At 22.3% G+C, this 23244-nt stretch overlaps 5 protein-coding genes across 5 annotated transcripts; 2 read left to right on the top strand and 3 right to left on the bottom strand.

Moving 5' to 3' along the window:
- Nucleotides 1-896: 896 nt before the first annotated feature.
- On the top strand, nucleotides 897-2696 carry PBANKA_0912500 (conserved Plasmodium protein, unknown function; the record flags this gene model as incomplete). The annotated part of the gene is made up of 1 exon (XM_034564705.1): nucleotides 897-2696. One exon carries the CDS (start codon nucleotides 897-899, stop codon nucleotides 2694-2696), a length of 1800 nt encoding a protein of 599 aa, XP_034421476.1.
- A 379-nt stretch (nucleotides 2697-3075) lies between these two features.
- Nucleotides 3076-5603, bottom strand: PBANKA_0912400 (conserved Plasmodium protein, unknown function; the record flags this gene model as incomplete). Its single annotated transcript, XM_034564704.1, has 5 exons — nucleotides 3076-3478; nucleotides 3636-3882; nucleotides 4025-4148; nucleotides 4256-4383; nucleotides 4472-5603. The coding sequence occupies 5 exons, from the start codon at nucleotides 5601-5603 to the stop codon at nucleotides 3076-3078; spliced, it is 2034 nt and encodes a 677-aa protein (XP_034421475.1).
- A 2279-nt stretch (nucleotides 5604-7882) lies between these two features.
- Nucleotides 7883-11173, top strand: PBANKA_0912300 (tudor staphylococcal nuclease, putative; the record flags this gene model as incomplete). The annotated part of the gene is made up of 2 exons (XM_034564703.1): nucleotides 7883-7955; nucleotides 8205-11173. The coding sequence occupies 2 exons, from the start codon at nucleotides 7883-7885 to the stop codon at nucleotides 11171-11173; spliced, it is 3042 nt and encodes a 1013-aa protein (XP_034421474.1).
- Nucleotides 11174-11782: 609 nt separating this feature from the next.
- PBANKA_0912200 (signal recognition particle subunit SRP72, putative) lies at nucleotides 11783-14182 on the bottom strand (the record flags this gene model as incomplete). The annotated part of the gene is made up of 1 exon (XM_034564702.1): nucleotides 11783-14182. The coding sequence occupies one exon, from the start codon at nucleotides 14180-14182 to the stop codon at nucleotides 11783-11785; it is 2400 nt and encodes a 799-aa protein (XP_034421473.1).
- Nucleotides 14183-16917: 2735 nt separating this feature from the next.
- On the bottom strand, nucleotides 16918-18833 carry PBANKA_0912100 (casein kinase 1, putative; the record flags this gene model as incomplete). Its single annotated transcript, XM_034564701.1, has 8 exons — nucleotides 16918-17053; nucleotides 17243-17342; nucleotides 17470-17646; nucleotides 17756-17905; nucleotides 18016-18088; nucleotides 18243-18391; nucleotides 18484-18553; nucleotides 18717-18833. The coding sequence occupies 8 exons, from the start codon at nucleotides 18831-18833 to the stop codon at nucleotides 16918-16920; spliced, it is 972 nt and encodes a 323-aa protein (XP_034421472.1).
- Between the last annotated feature and the right edge of the window lie 4411 nt (nucleotides 18834-23244).

Genomic DNA, 23244 nt, shown 5'->3' with positions numbered 1-23244 from the left:
ATTTATCTCATTGTGAGCATATATGTATCATGAACAATTTTTAAAAACTTTTTATAACCATAATCCAATTTAATCTGATTTCACACTTTTATTTATTCAATGCCAAATAATTTTTTTTGTATTAAATACATTCTACCTGCGTAACAAACATACACATTTTCATGACCCTTTTTATGTGTGTGTATGTGTATGATCATATGTAATGTTTTTTTTAATGCATACTATAATGTTTATTTTAATTTTATTTTTTTCGTTTATTTTATGTGTCTTTGTTTTAAATTTTTTTAAAGTTATATAAATAAATATATTTTTTATTTTTATTTTTGGGAATTAATTTTAACTACTTTCTATTATTTTTTAAGTATACATATTACAAAATTTAAAAAATTTGATAAATGCTTATATAACAAATTTACGAAAAGTCCACATATATAATATATAAATATGGGCGTCGGTTTTCTTTGCTGTATTTACACTTAATTATTAAGGAGAGTGCGCTCATTTTCATTTACAAATGAATTGATTTATTCAAATTGCAATTAGACATTTGAACGCTTCTAATATAAATGCACAGGATTATAGAATGAATGAAAGATAACTATTTTTAATCGTAGCATTGTCGTATTACCAATATTGGGCCATAAATATATATATATTATTCGAATAAATATTTTTTTACATCGGAAATATACGTACATATTTATATATATGCACTAATATAGCCATAAATATATACAATTGTATATGCATACATTAATATTTTTATTATTTGAAATATTTAACTTGTCTATTTGTTGAATTTGTAGACTTGCGCATTTTTTGTTTATTTTATCGGTCTATTTATTATTTTTTTTTTTTTAATTTTTTATAGTCTTTTAAAGACAAAATAAAATATAATGGCTAACTATTTTATGGGTATTTTGGGATTTTTGTTGATCTTAAATTATTTGGGTAATGCAAAGGGGAAAGTTGAACAACCTAATCCTAAAAATACGTTTAATAGTTCTAATAATTTTTTAATAGGCACATGTATAAATGTTGCAAATGGATTATTATATTATGATGAACTAATAAAAAATTACAATTATGATAGAAATTGTTTGATATATAAGGAAATAGGAAATCTTGTATTGGAAAAATATAGGTTGGAGCATTATAATTGTTATAGTAAAATACAAAAGGCTTTGTGTAAAATCAGATATGTGGATATAAAGGGTAACCAAAAAGGAAAGGAAAAATGTGAGTCTAATAATATTCATGTAAGTCCTATTATTCAAAATATTGGCCTTGACAAAAACGTGGAAATTGCGTTGGAAAAAACAAATAATAACATAATAGGTGATACTTTATCGATAAAAAAAGAGAATGATAATACAGAACGAAATGATGGAAATGAACAATGTAATAGTAGCGTGCTCAATATAGACAACTCAAATGGTATACGCGAAGAAGACGAGGAAAATAGTCGATGCAATATTGCTAAGGATTTATTCACTTCATTGATTAAAAAATGCACAGAAAATAAATGGAAAAATGAGTTAATTCATTGTGAAACTTTTGATATAGAAAAAAATATAATTTTAAATGGAGAGGCATTTTGTGAAAAGTCTTATGAAAGAAAAATGATAGAAGATAAAAAAATAAAAAATAAAATATATAAATCAGTTTATGGCAATAATACATATAAGAAATTGATAATAAAACCAATTAAATTTAAAAAACATGAATATTCGGCATGTGCAAATATGGTCAACATTTATAATAACTGTTCAGTTGTTGAACAAAAATTAAAAAATAATAAAGACATTGACTTTTGCTTATTACAACGAAGTAATGATTTTTGTAATAGTAAAATAAAGGTAGAAAATAATAAACATTATATTAACACATGCTCTGATATTATATTACCTTATTTATTAAGCTCAGAAAATGATGATAACTTAGCATATATTCAAATGTGTTATAATATTAGCAATTATATAGATATATTGGATAAAAAAAAATTACAATATTTAAAACAAAAAAAAAAATATGAACAAAATATAAGCAATATTAATATTACACAAAAATTATATAAAATAGTTAAAAAAAACTTCCAAATTTTGAATGAAGAAAATGATAAATATTATGAACATATTAATAATTTATTCAATATTTTATTAGGAGCAAAACAAAATAATAAACTATTATTATCTAATAATTGCATAACCAAATTAAATAATCTCAGTGAAAAAACTAATTATTTATATCATAAAGTTAATTCAATTGAATATCCTGATATTAATACAAATTTGATAGGCACAAATATTGATTTTATAAATAAAAACAAAATAAATATAGAAGATATAATAAAAATTCAGATGGACATTTCAGTTGCCTCAGATGAAATAAGACAGTGTGTTAATGAGAAGGAAGGAAATAAAAAAAGTGACAATAAAACTCAATCAGATAATATTAACATATATAAGGATAACAAATTTGCTGAATTGAATTATGATGAGCTTAATAAACTGAAGCATAAAGGAAGTCATATAAATAAATTAATTCAAAATTATGCAACAAAAAGTAACAATTCAATTTTAAAAAATAATGAGGAATTAATCAATAACTTTAAAAATGATATTAAAAAAATGAATAATATGATAGAAATATTTACAAGCCAAATTAATTTATTAATAAAAAATGGTTTATCATAAAAATAAAATAATTATATATATTAACATTAAGATATTCCAAAACAAATACCCACATTTTATTCTCAGTTTTAATCACCTAAAAAACATCCACCTCTTACGAACATGTGCTTGTGGTTTTTTGTGTAAACATATTTCCGTGTCTTAATTCTGAAATTTTCATAAAATATAAAAGATATATCACATAAAACTGATAAATTAAAATAACAAATTGGGGAAAATTATTTAAAAAAAAAAAATATATATACATTGTTAAACCGATGAAAAAGCTAGAGACTAAAAATTAAAATAAAACAATGAAAATGAAAACGAAAATGCAATGAGTGTAAAAACAATAAAATAACAAAACGAAGAAGATAATAAACATATTAATTTTAATTAATTAACATGATGTTGTAAACACAAAATATGTAACTACTGAAAGGAAAAATATGAGATAACTCAATTTATTATTGTTATTGGAGTTTCCAGATTTCATAAGATTTATATTGTTATTATTATTATTTTTATCGTTGATGCTTAATAATTGTGTTCCTGCGATAACACTATTTTTTAAACTATAATTTTGTTGTGTATTTGTTTGATTATTTGTGTTACTTTGTAATTCTCCATTTTTATTGGAAATCATAGAACTTATTTCATTTTCTATGTTAATGTTTGTTTTAGGGCAAGTAATTTTTGCATAAAAATAATAATTTTGTACATTATAACCTTGATCATTTGTTATTTCTATATTGAACGCATTACTACCTATTACATGACTGTCACTGGGGACAAACAAACGCCTGTAATATGAAAAATTGGGCATAATACATAATAAAGTAAAACGTAATAAAATAAATACACATATATAATATACATACATAGTTCAAACTTTATATTATACAATATTTTTGATATTTTTTAACGTATTGAATACGTATTTTGCACGATGTATATTACTGATAAAACACTAAGGTTTGGGTTGGATACACATTGGACACTGTCATTTTATTCACATTTAATGGGCATGTCGATAATGGATTGTTTTCTTTCTGTAATTGTTCATTTGTGTTTAATACATTTATATTACTATTATTTATATTAATTGATATATTTAGTGCGCCCATGTTATTATCTTGCACGATTTTCGTAGCATACAAATAAAAATTTGCAAATCGATATAACTGTTTATATAGCCCAGTTACATCTTCTGGAATAAAGAAAAAAAGAGATGCAGCATATATATATAAATCCTGATAAATGGCATGTATTGAAAAAAATAAGCTTTATGCATAACTGAAGGAATGTCATAACCATTTTTTATTATAATTACATGTATTTTATAATACCTTTATTTTGTAATTCCGTGAATGTCAACCTCAATTTATATAAATCAGGTATGCACTTGGAGAAATCAAATGATACTTTGTCCCAACGAAATGGAATATTTATTAGATTATTTTTTCCAACAAGCTACACAAAAAGCAATAAAAAAAATATGTATATGCAATAATAAAAATGCAATTTTTCAACAATTTATTTTTTTAAGACAAATGCAATTTTTTATTTTTTTTATTTACATCAGTCATATCGACAAAACCAGATGAAATTATTATATTATCTTCTTGTAAATTTTTCATAAGATTCCATTGATCTTTAGGGCTATTAGATATAGGGCAGCTTCCACAATATGCTACATTTGTGCATTCTGTAAAAGAAAAAAAGTAAATTAATTAAAAAATTTTGGCATAAAATAAATGTAAATATTTATATCTGTGTGAAGATATTTGTTATACCAGTTAGTGGTTGTTTTTCTTTATTATCATTAGTTAACGGTGTGCAATAAATTGAATTACATATCATTTCAGTTGTATTGAAGTTATTATTATTATTCATTATTTTTAAAAATATATCATTTTTATTTTGTTCTTCCGAAACTGGAATAACAGCATTTGAATTATTTATACTCTGATTTGATGGCCCTTGATTTGAACTATTTGCATTGTTATTATTATTTGGGGCAATAGCCGTAGATAAAACAGCTGCTATTGCATTATTAGCATTTGCCCCAACATTGTTATTATTGACATTATTATTTAAATTTAAAGAATTAGGGTTAACCATATTTTGATTTATCAAATTTCCGGCTTCTGTAGCACCAGTTGGTGAAACTGTATTAGATACAACACCTGTTGGTTGAACTGTAGTAGATGCAACGCCTGTTGGTTGAACTGTAGTAGATGCAACGGGAGTTGGTTGAACTGTAGTAGATGCAACGGGAGTTGGTTGAACTGTAGTAGATACAACGGGAGTTGGTTGAACTGTAGTAGATACAACGGGAGTTGGTTGAGCTGTATTAGATACAACGACATTTGATGGGACGCCATCATTCGAAATAACCCCTTGATGTTTTTTTTTTTTGTGATGATGCTTCTTTTTGTGTTTATTATGGTCATCATTTACAAGTTTATTTGTATTAGCAGGGATAGTGTTTTCATGGGTTTTCATTGTATTTTTAAAAATATTATTTCGAAAATTAAATTTGTTGGTAGGCTGAGTTTCCTCTTCATTGTCATCATTGTTATCGTTTGAATTTGAATTGGAGCTGGAACTATTTTCATCATTCTCGTCATCATCATTATCATTTGCATCATCACTATCATCATCATCTTCATTATTTTCTTGAGTATTATATTTCATATTTAGCTGTAAGAAGGATTGTTCATTTTTTTTTGTTGATGATACATATTTATTATTGGGTAAAAAATGATCACTGTAATTATTGCCATTTACAAATAAATATTTATTACTTGATAACCGATTTTGAAAATAAATAAAATTAGTAGACACTGTTATATTTCCAATTATATTGACGACATGTTTTAAGGTAATTATTTTAAAAATTGAAAGAAAGATTTTTAATTTCATTTTAACCTATTATATCATACATTTTATCATTACTTTTTCTCTCTCTCTACCTATAAATATCTATTTTTTATTTACTGTCTTAAAGACATGTTACTACCGATTGTTATAAAGTAGCACACATAAATAATGATTTAAAAAATTATGCACTATACAGATATTAATAATAAATAATTAATTATATTATATACAATATGATATTCTATTTATTTATAGCGTTTTAAATTCATACTATTTTGAAAATATACATTAGGATATTTTAAAATGGTCTCCGAAAATAAGATTAATAATGTAGGCACTGAAATATTCCAAAAATGTTTTAGCATACGCATATAGTACTATACCATAATAAAAACATAAAGAGCAATACATTTTTGCGAATAATTTTATATACCCCTTTTAATATTATTGACAGATTAATTATTTTAAAATATGCTTTTCGGTGCATACATATTTATGGAAAATAATGTTATTATATTTAAGGAGAAAACATTGTAACCATATATACATGTTATATATTTATATATTTTATTTGTGAACATGCATGCATGTATATATGGATATGATATGTTATAATTTTTCTCATACTCCCTAATTTCTGAAAGTTTTGTTAATCCATTATTATTTTAATATTGAAATAGATGTATTTATTAAAATACGATAATTCTATAAATACATTTGGTAAGGAAACAATATGTTGTTTTCCATATAACAAAAAAATAAAATAAAGAAAACAAAAAAATATTATTCTTTTAAACAACATTTTAATTTGTACAACTTATAAAACTATAAAAAACGAGAAGAAAAACTTATCATTAATTTTGTTATGCTTTGTTAATAAGAATTTATTTCAAAAAAACTTTTTTGTTATTGCGAAGTAGCATATATAAGATAGCATTTCTCGGCAAAATTAGTTGTATTCAAACAAATATATAAGGATAAAAGTGGTTATAAAATATAGTTGTTTTTTTAAATAGAATCTTATAATAATTAAATGAAAGATTGAAAATATAACTGTGGATAAGTATAAGGCAAAATGATAAAGCGTATTGTTATTTTAGAACAACCTTTTTTATGAAATTTGCACATAGGGGAAATTTGTTTCTTTTATTTTTTATGATATGAGTCATTACATTGGGTGAAAAAAACACGTATTAAGACATTTCCTGAAGAGCAACACCCTAATAGTTTAATTTCGTTTTGTTTATTATTTTTTATATTCGTATATATATTTATGTTTTTGACCTATATTTACTCATTTCCTTTGGTAAATATTCCAAATGATTTTACAACATTAAATGTAATGGAAAATATAGTTTTACGAATATTAGCATATTTACTTCTTTATATAAGTTATATATTTTTTTCTTCTTTTAAAAAATTAAGGTTAGGTATGTATTATAAAACTTAAGATATATGTGCCTTTTAATATTTTGTAGGATTACGCAATTCATAATTAATTTTGGGTATTTAAGGCTTATATGCCAAAAGAAAAATTTATTAAAAAAAATTGTTTACTTTAAATAAACGTATAGAATATTTATAAAATAAATTATAACAAAAAATAACCCAATTTTATATTTATTTTACTTTATTTTTAAGTTATATATATATTTTTTTATTTTTTGTAACAAGTTTTTTTTTTTGTTTATTAATGGTAATTTGCTAACCATTAGGGAATATAAATATAGCCAGCAATACTATGGCATATTTAACTGATTGTAGCACATTTTAATAGGGGGAGAAGAAATTGTAATAAATAAAAAATAATATATATATAATCGTTATGCAGTCACATATATAGTATGCATAAATTATATGTATGTATATATATATATTATATTCATACTGATTAAGGTTATAAACAAAACAATAACGTGCATATAGGTAAAGAATTTCGAATTATAAATTTAGTATTTTTAATACCTTAAAATATTATGTAAAAAAATGAATTTATAAAATTTGCTAAATATTGCAAAATTTTATAACTCAAAATAAAAGAATGTACTATAAAAACCTTTAGATTATTTATAGTATAAAAATAAGAAATTCAAAAAATTAAGAAAATAAAAAATTAAAAAAAATTTATGAATGTGTAGCTTTAATTAAAAAAGAAAAAATCTTATATAAATATGTATATATGTATGTACATATATAAATGATACATGAGCCACATTATATGTATATATGTTTACATATTGTAAAACATTATACTAATTGAAAAAGATAAAAATTAGTAGAACGTTTTATATTTTTTATATGTAAGTATTTATTTGATATAAATGGAAAGACTCATTGGTGTAGTAAAGCAGGTTATATCCGCGGATACGTACGTTTTATTAGGGCCTAAAAAAAGTAAGCAAAATACGATGAATTATCATAATGGATACATATATGAATTTCTCACAAAAAAAGAGTATATTGTTTGAGTTAAAGAAATGTGATACTTTATTTCCGTTCAACTGTTTCATCAATTTTACGCCATATATGCATGTAATTTGGTTTCTGCTTCTCTTATATGAGCCATCGTGGTTTGTTTGTGCCTGAAAAAAATAGGTGTACAAATTCATATATACATATGCATTTAATTTTTTCTATTTTCAGATGGCATTGCTCAGGAAAGGCAAGTAAGTCTAGCATGCATACAGTGCCCAAAATTGTACGTAAAAAGCCAAACCTTGGAAAAAAATGAAGAACCATTTGCATGGGAAAGTAGAGAACTTATCAGAAAAATGATAATAGGGAAAAATGTATCATTCACATTAGAATATGTATATAATAATCGCCAATATTGTAGTGTTTATTTTGAGGATACAAATTTGTCGATATTATTATTAGAAAAAGGATATGCAAATTTAGTTTTTAATAAAAATGTAAAAACGAATGTATATGCAGATTTAGAACCATATTATTTAGAGGCCCAAAACAAAAATTTAGGCATATTTGGCAATAACATTAATAATTTTGTTAGAAATATAATTAATATTAATAATGACAAAAATGAAAATAAGAAAATTTATGATACGTTGGTTAATAAGAAAGTTCATTGTGTGATTGAGCATGTGAGGGATGGAGGTCATTTGAGGGTTTATGCCCAATTGGAAAAAAATGAAAATAAAGACGAAGGAAACAAGAAAAATAATGTTAAAAATGAAAGTAAAAAAAATGGCAAAGGAGGGAAAGGAGCAAAAAAAAAACATGAAGATAATACTATTAATCAAACTGGAGAAAAATATTTGACAATGTATTATTTTTCAATATCTCTTTGTGGTATTATAGTAGATATGTACAAAAAGGAAGTAATAAATAATGTTGAAACAATAAAAGAAGAAACATATGCAACTGAAACAAAAAAATTTGTAGAATATAGATTATTAAACAGAGATGTAGAAATAGAAATAAAACATATTGATAACAATTTAAATTTATATGGAAATATATATTATAAATTAGGTAATATATGTTTATTATTATTAAAAAATGGATATGCTTATATTAATGACTATACCATAAAATATGTCGAAAATCCTTTAGAATATAAAAAGGCACTTGATGAAGCAGTAAAACTAAGGAAAAAAAAATGGATAAATTATTCTGAAAAAGAAGTAGATTTTGAAAAAGAATATATTACAACAGTTATAGAAGTATTATATGGTGATATTATTATTGTAGATTATAAAAATGAAGAAAGAAGATTATATTTAAGTTCGATAAAGTGTGAAAAACATAATTCGGATATCCATTTAAATACATTATCTTTATTAGCAAAAGATTATTTAAAAAAAAAAATAGTTGGTGAACAAGTGAAAATTGTAACTGAGTGTGTAAAAACACCACAAAGCAATAACGAGGGTTATATACCACCATGTTCTGATAATAAAGGAAGGATGCATTTTGTCAGTGTTTATCAAATTAAGAAAAAACAAGTTGATAAAAAGGGAAATGTACCAATATCGAATAAGATAAATTCTGAAATTGCGGATAAAGATAATTCTGGGAAAAAAAAGAAAGGAAAAAAGAGTAATAACAATACAAAAGATGACAAAAAAAACGAATCTGAAAATATGGATCAAGAAAATTATAACGAAATTAGTCTCAATGAAGAATTGGTTGCAGAAGGTTTAGCAAAAGTGGTAAATTATGTACAAGAAAATGAAAAACCAAACTACTATTTCAATTTACAAGCACTAGAAAAAGAATCTGAAAAAAAAAAATTAGGAAGATTTAATCCACATTTAGATATTATAAAAATAAATAATATAAGTGGTAGTGAAAATGCCCTAAGAGCAAGATCATTTGAAAATACATTAAATAAATATAATAATTTAAATGCATATGTTGATTATATATATGGAGCAAATAAATATAAAATTTACATTCCTTCTCAAAATTTAATGATAAACTTTATCTTATTAGGTGTAAATATTCAAAAAATTAATTTGAAAGAAATAGGAAATGAAAATGTAAATAAAAATGGAAACATCGAAAATGCAAAGAGAGAGGATGATTATGTTGTTGGAGATGCCGGAAAAAAAAATAAGAAGAAAGAAAAAAGCGAATATAAAGATATTGCCATACAAGCATATAAATATGTGAGAAAACTTTTAATGCAAAGAGCAGTGCAAATATGTATTATCACATGTGATAAAGGTGGTAATTTTATTGGAACGTTAAAATATCAAAATAAAGATATAGCACAACATTTATTATCTTTAGGATATGGTATGCTAAATGATATTGGATTGAAAAATATTACTGAGAGATCTAATTATATTAAAGCAACTGAAGAAGCTAAAAATAATAAAAGAAATATATGGGCTATTGAAATAGTAAATGAAAATACCGAAAACAGTCCAATAAACGGAGATAAAGCAAAACTCTCTGAATTTGATAACATATATTATTGTTCATATGTAGATGATATAAATAATATTTGTTTACAACTAAAAAATAAACAAGATCAACTTAAAAAATTTCAAGAAGATATAAATAAAAAAAGCTACATAGAAAGTATACCAGAAATTTCTATTAATAATATAAATAAAAATACTTTAGTATTAGCTAAATATATTGATAATTATTATTACCGAGCTGTGATACTTCAAATAAATAAATCAAAAAACAAATGTATTGTAAAATATATAGATTTTGGTAATGAAGATGAAATAAGTTTTGCAGATATTAAAAAATTAACCCCAGAATATAGTTTAAAAAATTATCATCAATTTGCTATTAAGGTTGCATTATCGGGTTTAAAAATGCCAGAAGACAACAAGCCAGATTTAATGATATATATTAAACAACTTTTATTAGATAAATTTTTATATGTTAAATTTGAAAAGAAAACAGAAAATATATATCATGTTGTTTTTTATGATTATGAGCAATTTACCACAAATAAAAATGTGAAAAGTGTTAACGAAGAAATGGCAAATCAAGGAATTTGTTATGTTGATAATTTCAGTGATACCAAAATTTTTGAAAAATTAAAAAAAGAAGAATTACAATCAAAAAAAAATAAACTTGGCATATGGTCTTATGGAGACATAAATTACGATGACAATTATGCATAAGTAATTGGTATTTCATAACCCCCTTATCTTCGGAATATAGTATTTTCATTGCATTTTCCAAACTGGAAAGACCATATATCTGTTTATTTCAATTCGTAGGGAGGAGTATTATTGTGCAGAGTTGCACTATCTTGACTATATCTTTGCCCACATCACTGTATATGTGCACACATATTTTTTTATTCATACTCTTTTTACATATTAATGAGCATTCGTTATCAATGTTGAGAATGCTCGATTAAGTTTTACTTAAAAAAAGGAAAAAGAGAAAAAGCAGCTAAATAGATAAAAACATTTTTTCTATTTTTTCAAAGTTGCCATATCTTTTTTCCTTCGCGGGATTTGCGATTTTTTAACTTTATTTTAATGGAAAAATCAAAATAATAAATAAGTAATAATAAATGAATAACGAACAAAAAGAAATGTGATGAGTAAAAGGAAAAACATTTTTTGAGGGTTTTCATAAAATAAAATATTTAAGCACAGGTGAATAGAATCATAACATAAATACAAAAATGCATCGATTCCTTATCATAAAATATTTTTGTTTCAACTTGATTAAGAAAAAAATACATACATTAGAATATTATGTGCAGATTTTCCAATTGTTTATCTTTTCTTTCTTTGTTTTAAGTTTTGCAATTTTGCCTGAGTAGGATTGATAGGCTGAAACTTGGTTTCTTCAGTAGATACAGGCTCCTTATCAGGGTCATTACATCTTATTTTTTTTTTTTTTTTAAATCCCGACTTTTCATATTTTGGTAACCATTTATCAATAGAGGAATTATTGTATGCATTAGCTCCTGGATCTGTTGATTTATTATTTTTATTTTTTTTTGATCTCTTACGTTTTTTATGGATATTATCTAAAGATTGATTAAACAAACTAATATCAAAGTTGATGGATTTATTTTCAAGCTCTTCAGCATCTATCATATATGTTTCGCTAAGCATCACTTTTTTGAGTCTACTTTCATATTTATATACATTTTCTATATTTATATATGTATATAAGTATGTATATATTGAATAAAAATTAAAATCATTTTTTATTTCTGTTGAAAGATATTCAAATAAATCATGCAACATTTCAGTTTGTTCATGGCATATAAGATATTTGCTAACTAGAAACAGGGTTTCAGGATTTATTATATTAATATCATCTTTTATTGCTTCTTTATATTTTTTGAAAAGGTTAATTACACGTTCGAGATTTTTCATGTTATATTCACAAGAATCATTATTTTCATGGTTTTTGTTAATTTCTCGATTTTTTTTTTCTGGTAATTTTACACATATATAGATGTAGAATAAATTTGAAAAAAAATGCTTATAATGATGTACAAGTTTCTGAAAAATATGTTCATATTTTAGATAAATATCAACAACATCGTTGTATGCCTTTTTTTCAAAAGACATATATGCATATGCATTAATATATTTGATTTTAATTTCAGGTGATTGAACCAAATCTATATTTTTTCGTATATAATGTTTACATTTTAAATAATTGTTATCTTTAAGATATGCCAAGATATTTAATTTATCTAATAATACAGAGTTATTAAATTTTGTATAAAAATTTTGCAATTTTAATCCAAGTTCATCATTTTTATGATTATGGTGAAATAAATCAAGACATTCATTATAATACAAAACACTAAGCTGATATCTATTAATTTCTTTATTTATATCTTTATGCATAAATATTATATTTTTAATAAGTAATAATTTGTCTGATTTTATATTAAATTCTATTTCTTTACCCGATACTGCTTTAGGTAACTTATTTATAAGTAAATTTTCATTATAGTTATTTATTAGTGCTATGTAATTATTATAAGATGTCAATAGGACTGGCAAATTATTAACATATAATTCGTAATTGTTTAAAATACTTTCATAAATATCTACAGATTCTTTTATTTTATTCATTTTTGAATATATGTATGCTTTACCAAGTTGAATAAATATCTTATTTTTTTTTATCATCTCTATATTATAAAGAGATGATTCTTTTTTATTTGTTTTATTTTTTTCTAAAATTAGTTTGTTTATTTCAGAATTATTTCCATTATTATTTACTTCATCCATTATTAAGGTATTTTTACATAAGTCTTCTAATAAGTTCAAAAATTTTAATGAATTTTCATAGCACTTTTCAACTGCAAAAAAAATAGAATAATTATATAATTGTTCAAAATCTTCTACTTCTTCAGAGTTAAAATTTTTAGTAAATTCGATAATTTTCTCTTTTATATTTTGAATACCAACTTGAGAATTAGAATTTTGTTGAGCATTTTCTTCTTTATTAGAGATTTGATTTTCTGTAGTTGTAGACGAACTTATTTTATTATTTTTTTTTTTCTTTTTTTCTTTTTTAATTTTTAAAAAGTTATATTCATACATTAGTTGTAAGTAAAAGGAAATATAACTACTGTCCATATTAATACTTGCAGAATCCACTTGATTTTCCCCTTCATTTTTTATCAAGAGTTCATATAAATTAATGCTTGTTTCAAAATTTCTTAATTTATAGCTAACATCTGCTAATAGTATATTTACAAAATTATTATATTGGTCTTCATTTTCTAAGTAATACTTTAAACAAGCATTTAATTTTTTATACAATTTTAATTTATACAAACAATAAAAAAATTCTAATAAAACATTATCATTTTTCATTTCTTCATAATGTTCTTGAAACAAATATTTAAATGTTTTGTTTTCTTTTTTTGTTGTTCCAATGGATTTATTTATTTTATTATTTTTAATTAACACATTTGTTATTTCGTAAATTACTTTTGAATATTCCTTTTTCTCAATCAATGAAGAATATCTAGATTTTATTTCACTGATGGTAAATTGGTCTTTATTATATATATTAGTTACATGTTTAGTATTTATACGTCTGATTCTTCGTTTATTTTCTTTTTTTTCTAAACTTATACTATTTCTATCCTTTTTTCTGCTACATTTTTTTTTTAATTTTTCATTTTTGTGATTCATTTTGTTCTTTTACAAGCATAGACCGATATGAAACGAGTGTGTTTGATTATGCTGGGTATATGCTATTCCTTTTGCAGGATGACTTATTTGCACAAAGTTAATATATATTTATGTATGTGTATAATTTCCTTTGTTAATCAAAAATAGTAAGTATGCAATTTCTGATCGTTAATAATTTATAGTATGAGTATGAAAGTTATTAAGCGATATTATATATTATATATAATATTTACTATTGTTGTGTTCCTTAATTTAATGATTTTGATAAATTTTAAGTTAATTTTACTATACCCCAATAGTGAACTTAAATAATATTTATGCGTGATAAATGAAAACATGTAAATATAATATTAAATGCGACTTTACGTATTATAAATTAATATATAATAGTTAATTATCCAAAAAAAATAATAAATATAAAATGAGTATCTATTTAAAAATATTAATATAGAGTGAAAGAAAAAAATAACAATAATATATAGCAACAATGACAATTGTAGTAATTGTACCTATAAATATAATTAATAAACTATATATACATCCAAAATAATCCTTTATTTATACATTTTATAAATAATATTATATTTAATTTTTTTTTTATTTTTCATAAGGATATGTAAAAGTAAAATTGATGATGCTCATATATTCTTCTCACTTTAATATCACTATTATTTTTTTCAAGAGTCTCGCTTTTTTATAGAATGGACCAACACATGTAATACATAAATAACATGACACTTATCTGTATAAATTTTATTAGATATTAAATTCGTTATAAATATAAAATATATTTGTAAAATTAAATATTGAAATTTATTACTGGTACCAGTTCTGTGGTCGTTATAAAAAAAAACAGCAATATTTTTAACTAAAAAATATACATAATTATAAATTTATATTTTCCTTGATAAACATGAAAAATGTATTATAAAGAGATAAACTTCATTTATATATATAAAAGAAAAATATATACTTAGAAATTAACAGTATATTATAAAAAAATATAGCCTACATTATTATATAAGGAAAACTATACCATACAACTTTTTTTATTTCTATATATTTTTCTTTATACCCATATATTTCTTAGTGTTAATCTATACAAAAAAAGAAAGAAAATATGTTAATCTCATTTGTTTTAAGTTTTAGTAGAATGAGAACAATAAACCTTAATAGTTTATATGGAGAGAAATGTGGAAACACGAAGGGATACTATACTATTCATGCTTATAATTAAAAAAAATATATACGTATCTTATTTAAAGTGTAATTGGACGATATAGTATTATTTGAACACTATACTATCGCCATTTCACGAAAAAAATAAAATATATTTAATTTATTCATCACTGATTGGTTTAATATATACTATTCTTACTAATAAAAATTATTAAATAAATTAGTATCTTTATAAAAATTTTTTAAATATGCTTGAATTAAAAGGGTGGGATTCGTGTGCATACTATTTTAAAAATCATCAACACATTTTATTATATACACACATATATATGCATAGGAATATTTTTTTTACGCTAATACATACAAATTTCCATTTTAACTCACATTTTATCGTCAGGACATTGAATAGCAAAAGCTTAGAATTGCTTTACAAATGTATAAGTCTCTATATATTTTCTGTATAAAAAAGAAAATTATATATACTTGAAAGTGTTGTGTAAATATAGGGATATGTGTATATAAACCTCTAATATTACTATATATACATGCATATGTATCATGATACATTTAAAGGGGAAAAGCTAAAGAATACTATATATATTAAAAAATATATATTATTAAAGAAGTATTCTTGAGCTATCGTCATTCACCACATATATTTTACACACTTGAAAAAGTCATTTAATTGAAAAAATATGCTTAAAGAAAAATGCTAAAAATAAATAATTATTTTTACATTATACAATATAGGTGTGATGTATTTGAGATTTTATAGAGTATTGCCTATAACATGAATATTATTCATACACAACAAAATACATAATTTTTTACACATAACAGTGCATATTTACAATTATGAAAATCATTGCATACTTTTATATTTTTCAAAATATATGTTTTATATGATAAAATTATTAAAATGAGAAAATAAAAAAATGTATACTGTAAAAATGGAAAATTAAATTTTTTTAAAAACAACTTCATATATAATGCAATAAATTATAAAAAGATGATGTATAATATAAAAAAGAAAAAGAAAAATATTAATGGAAAATAAGAGATACGAAAATATATAAAACGAGAAAAAGAAATAGAAGGGGGACGAAAAAGAAAATATATAATTTAATCACATAATATTTTAACCATCCTATTTTTTTTCTCTTCCCTTTTCATTTGTATTAAATTTGTATATAGAATATATTCATTAAGTAAAGCATAATAGATACACAAAAATATATTAATATTTATGGAATCGATTTATTTTTACTTTTTTTGATATTAAAAATGATATAATTATATAAATGCACTATATTTAAAAATATGTAAAAAAAGGGAAAGAAGATATAAGGGTAGAGAAAAAAACTAATATAATAAATAATATCATCTTTTTGAAAGGTTTGCACTATAGAACAATATTGATAACGTAGCTCTGTATTTGATTGCTATTTGCTTGATAGTATTTCGTTATCTATCCATTAATTTTGTTTTTATTTGATTATATAGGGAAAATGTGACTATGTATTCATTTTTTTCAAAAAAAATATTTCATATATTTTTTAATTTTGTTTCACTCGTCCTTCTTGATCTGCAATTTGATCAAATCGATTTTTATTTTCTAACATTTTTTTTTTATCTTTTTCTGATGCATATACGCATGTCCAATCAAAAAGAAAATCATAGGTAAACCCCTCTCTGAAAAAAATGTAATTTATTCAATGATTATTTTAATTGAAGGCATATATAAGGTATGCATGCTGTGTACACACGATGCTTTTTATTTTTTTGGAGAATGATGAATAGAAAAATAAATGATACGTATATTCCATAAGAAATGCTACAAATAATTATGCAAATGATAAATGGTTTTCTATGATAAATTACCTAATAAACAAATCTTTTAAAAGCCTTCTTAAATATGTATAATCGGGTCTATCTTCAAATCTTAAAGATCGACAATAATTTAAATATGTAACAAACTCGACTGCAAAGGGGAAAAGAAATAAGAGTAAAAAATTACATTGAATATATAATACTTATTTATATAAACGTTTTTTCGATATTTCTGAAATCTCCGCATTAAAATATAAAATAGTTGGTTTATTTCTTACAGCTTGTATTTCTACACAAAACTTCTACAGATGTTGATATTTTTTTTTCCATAATTTTATCGTATTTATCCTTTTTTGAAATAGCCTTAAGTCCTTGCCATGGTAAACTTCCTCGAAGAAAATACATAAGAACATATCCTAGGGCTTCAATATCATCCCTACGTGATTGTTCAATTCCTATAAAAATACGAAAATTATACCAATATGTGCACATCTTATATATGCATATTTTTATTCATGAAATAGCAAAAAAAGAAAGAAAATTATATTTTCAAAAAAAACGTACCTAAATGAGTATTTATACTAGCATATCTTGCTGTTCCTGTCAAATTTTTTCCTTCTTTATATGGTATATGTGTATGTGATCTTGAATCTCGATATTTTTTTGCAAGACCAAAATCAATTATATGAATTAATGTAACTTTTTTTCCTCGTCCTAAAAAATTAAAGAATCAAGTGAAACAAAATATATATTATGAGTAAAAAAATTAAAAATAATAATATTATTATTTAATATGATCATTTGCTATATTTACAGCATAGTACCTATTAAAAAGTTATCTGGTTTAATATCTCTGTGTATAAAGTTTTTTGAATGGACATATTCGATCCTATTTAACTGTGATATGGTAAAGATTGGAAAAAGGAGGAAAAATAATAATAATTATTATGGTAATAGAACAATAGTTCATATGAATATGTTATAACGACATGTTTATGCAGGTTGTGCAAGGTTATAGATGCATATATAATATTTTATAGTAGTTTCTAACCATTTGATCTGCTGTCATAAGGACAGTTTTTAAAGAAAATTTTCTATTACAAAGGGTAAAAAGATCTTCTAAAGATGGTCCCAATAAATCAAGAACCATAATAGTGAAATCGCCTTCTATACCATACCAGTAAACTTTAGGAACGCCAACTATAAACAGAGATAAATTTAAAAAAATATATGATTGATTATTAGTTATATATATACATTTATATTTTTCATTCAAATTTAATATTTCATACTTCCTCCTCCTAATATTTTATAAAGTTTTGATTCATATAATAACTGGGGATGCTTCGATCGTGTCGATTCCTAAAATCATGAAAACAAATTTGTATATCAATAAAACATACAATAATAATAATCAAGGAATATAATATGTAGCAGCGTGAAACGTAATAAAAGACAAATATTTTATATACGTCCCCCAATGATATTTTATATTCCTTTATTTTCGTAAATACTTTTGACTTACTAATTTAACAGCAAATTCTTCCATAGTTACAATATCTTTGGCAACATAAATGTCACCAAACGATCCGCTCCCTAATTTTTTCCCTAATGCATATTTATTTGCTACTCTTATTTCCATGATTATTATTTTGTATTATAACTGCATAAAATAAAGAATGAATAAAAATAAATATGTGAATTTCTATATGCAGATATAATATAACAAAATTAAGAAAATTGTGAAAATAAATTAAAAATATACATCATAGCTTATTCATGTATATCATTAGTTCGTGTGCTAATGAAACGCATATATATATTGCATATACATATAAATTTTATCTTTGATACCCATATAAATAAACTACAATATATCTCCTTTATGTAATAAATGCTTTCAAAAAATATTAAAATTTATAATGCCATAATTGAAATATTATATAATTATGGAAATTGTGTGTAATGAAATAAATACATCTCCCCTTATTTAATTGCCTAAGAAAATACTAAATTATAAAATTAAATATAACATAAACTAAAAATGAAAATAATATATATACTAATGAAATAATTTGTTCCAATATATTCATTGGATTTCATATTTTAATTACTAAAAGTGTCTTTTTATGTAATAAATATATGTATATTTATAGTGGCTTCGCAAAAGTATTATGCACGTGAATATTTCAATATATATTTTTTAAATTAAAATTATTTTTAAGGGTAAAAAATATAAAATAAAGAAAAATATTTATTGATACGTTTACTTTTATTACACATATAAAGCGCGACCAGGAGTTTCTAATTATATTTTCATATATGTGAATAAATATATAAGTAGCAGATGTACATGATATTAGTGTAATGTATACATATTCGTATGAAAATCATGGATTTCAAAAAATATATACATGTTTTGCATCAATTATATCTAATAATTATCATTCTATATTGTCCTTCATATAAATATATTTTTATAAATAGAATTTTAATAATACACAAATGACATAGAGTAATAGAAGAAATAAAAAAAACATGCACTATAAAATAAAACAGTGATATAAAAATATTAAATAAGTTTATAAATAATTTAATAGAATATATATATGAAAGGGGGAAAATGTACCAACGTCTATGGTACAACAAAATGTACATATAAGTAGAATATAAATTATGCTTTAATCATGTTTAAATGGCATACAATGTAAACATTGCATTTTGATTAGTTGATTTGAATATCTAATGTATGTATACAATAATACTATGTGGACTGTACAATGTCATGTCCATAATGATAATACCACATATAAACTTTGTATATAATATGCATACACAATCAAAAACGTACCACATATATCACAGCGTATTTATCTATGTAATAATACATACAGGAATTCCCTGTTACATGCATATTATAATAATTTATGCATAGAATTTCTCCTAATGTCAAATATTAAAATGGCTACAAATAATGTTATATATATTATACGAAATGGATACCAAAATAAACTTCATGGATATTATATAATATACATTATATGGATATATATATTTATATATTAAATTAACATAAATACTTACCAAATAGAAAAATAATATTTGTTTCGTTTTGTGTTTTAATTTAACATAATTTTAAACATTTATATTGTTTAAAACTATTTCTTCGTTATCTTTTGTGTGCTCCCCCACCTTAATTAGGAAAATTTATCTTTTATATATAATATAATAAATTGTGTTTTTTATGTTTTATTGTATTATTATTATAAATATATTATCTTTTTTCCTTCGTTCTTTGGAAATGTTTATGCTGATTTTGACTTTTATTCAGCCGTTCTTATGTAATTTTTATTAATACGTATTTATGTTTTTACTTTGATCAATAATTAATGATATACGATAAGAAATATATTATTTTTATGTGCATACCCATAATAAATTTGTATATATTAGTATATTATATAAAAAGAAAATTATTAATCTAATATGAAGCAATGAGAATAATGGTAAATAATTATATAACTATAATTTACTATATATACATCACATGCAAATATTTCGTATTAAATAGCACATAATTATATATATTTATATACGTATATAATATTAATGTGTTTTATAAATTAATAGTTGCTATAATAAATCAACATATCATTTTTTAATACATACTAAAAGCTATTTAAATTAAAAATATATATATATTTAAAAAAATATATTTTTTTACCAAAAAAAAGCGAAAATTAAGAAAAGATATACAACTATTATTATATAATATTTACATATGTGAAAGTTTGTACATAAATAACAAAGGAAAATAGTATTTGGTATTTTTTTTATTAATTTTTAAAAAATATTTTATTGGTGTGTGTAGTGGTATGAAATCATTTTTATTTAGTTATTTTTAAGTAAAGGATTTAGGATGATATTATTTGTTAATCATAATATTCATAATATATATATATATATATATTGAACTATGGATAGCTTGTTTTTTATTAATCGTACATAATTTTTTTTTAGTTACTGCTTTCATCATTTGTATTATATATATATTTATGAATGTTAAGGTAATTTATTAGGTGTTTTAGAATTGGTTGTTTTTACATATTTAATTTACCTAGCATAAATCCCTTTTTTGTATGATTTGTTCATAAATAAAATTTATTATATAGCTAAAGCTACTTATGTTACATAAGTGGATGATAGATATAGTATATATAACGTGTGTATACATGTTATAGGTATCAGACATTTAGGGTATATTACATTTCCTCATCCTGTTTTATTTACCATAATTCTAAAATATTAATTCTTAAATAAAAAGTAAGCATATGATGTCATACATTTTTATTGATCTCTTTTATGTTTTTTAATTTTCTTTACTTTTTACCCTTCTTTTAATTAAATGTTCACATGATAGACCTGCTGCACACATCGTTTTATGAACGTAATTATGAGGGGAAATATGAAAAAAAAATATGAATTTACATGTTATAACTTTTTTTTTAAAAAGGGAAGAAAAGGACGACAAAAAGTAATAGAATTTTTTTTATTTATACAATAAAAGAGAATTATGTGAATAGTGACATTTATATTATGGTGACATCATTTTGTAGTGATATATGATTTCTTCCCCAATTATGTAAATCCCTATTGTAGAAGTATGTAGTATATATTTGGTACAAAGTACATATATATTATAAATAATGATGCATTAAATAATTTGCTCAATGATCAAGTATAATTTTGTTTTTTATGTAAGTGTTTATTTTAATTTTTTCATAGAGTTTTAATGTTTTATACTGAATTATATTTTCCATATATGCATATATATGTGGAAATTTTAAATAGGAATATATGTAAAATATGTATTTATTAAAAAAAAGGCGATAGAATAAAATATGAAAGGACATGAATTTTGCATAATGCTGTAATTCAAAAGACCATATACTTCATACAAAGAACAAATAATTTTTTGAATATAGTGTATAGATAAAATGATAATACCATAATTCTATTTATCTCTTTCTTGATTTAAAATTTTAAAAGTGACTATAAAGAATATCCCTTTAAAATTTCATCATATTATATTTGAGGATTTTTAAATGGTTTCATACAATATATATACTATATGCACTTTTAAAAATACAAAAAAGAAATATTAATCTTATGAGCAATAGTATTTACATACTGTAGTATTATATTAAAAAGAAATAAACATATTATTTAAGTATTAATTAGCGAATTTTTATATATTACTACTATCATTCGTATATAGATAGTGTATACGTACATATATACATGCATATATACTTTATGCTTACGTATATTTTTATAAGATCTTATATATAGAAAATAATGTAGTTAAAGTTTTTATAATATATGCATTTTATTCACTTATCACAGTCAATGGTAATATCACTGCATATCTATAAGCATATACTCGCACAAATATACGTTTTTTATCTTCAGAATAATGAATGTAACTCATAATTATAATACAAATGTATTATGGTCAATTTTATAAATTCATAGGAAGTATTTAAAAAAAAATGGAATACCCACAAAACAATGTTTCCCACAAAGTAGTCTAACAATAAAATGCAGTAATGATATCTATTATCTTTTAAGCTGGTTTTTTGCATACGAAACATTCAAATAATATTATATAATATAAAATATTATGCTCAATGTATTTAAAAATATCCTTTATATATATTTTTTTTATTAAGTCATCTTAAAAAAAATACCATTAAAAAGTATCAACGGTCATTTAAACTTAGCCTATATTGAAAATGATTTTTTTTCAAAAAGAAAAGTTGTATAAGGGGAAAACGTATATTTTTTATAACATATAAAAATATGTAAATAAGGGCTATTCAAAATATGGATATATGCATATCTTTATTTCAGTATAATAACCCATTTAAGTGGTAAAAGAAAATATTAATATATATTATATATATAATAAAAAAATAAAAGAAAATAATGAATAATAAATATAATAATTTTTTTAAATTATGCATATACATAGAAAATGCGTCTGCTTAAAT

The sequence above is a fragment of the Plasmodium berghei genome (assembly GCF_900002375.2).
Source record: "Plasmodium berghei ANKA genome assembly, chromosome: 9".
In the NCBI taxonomy this organism is placed as follows: Eukaryota; Apicomplexa; class Aconoidasida; order Haemosporida; family Plasmodiidae; genus Plasmodium; species Plasmodium berghei.
This window is presented reverse-complemented; position numbering and strand designations above follow the sequence as displayed.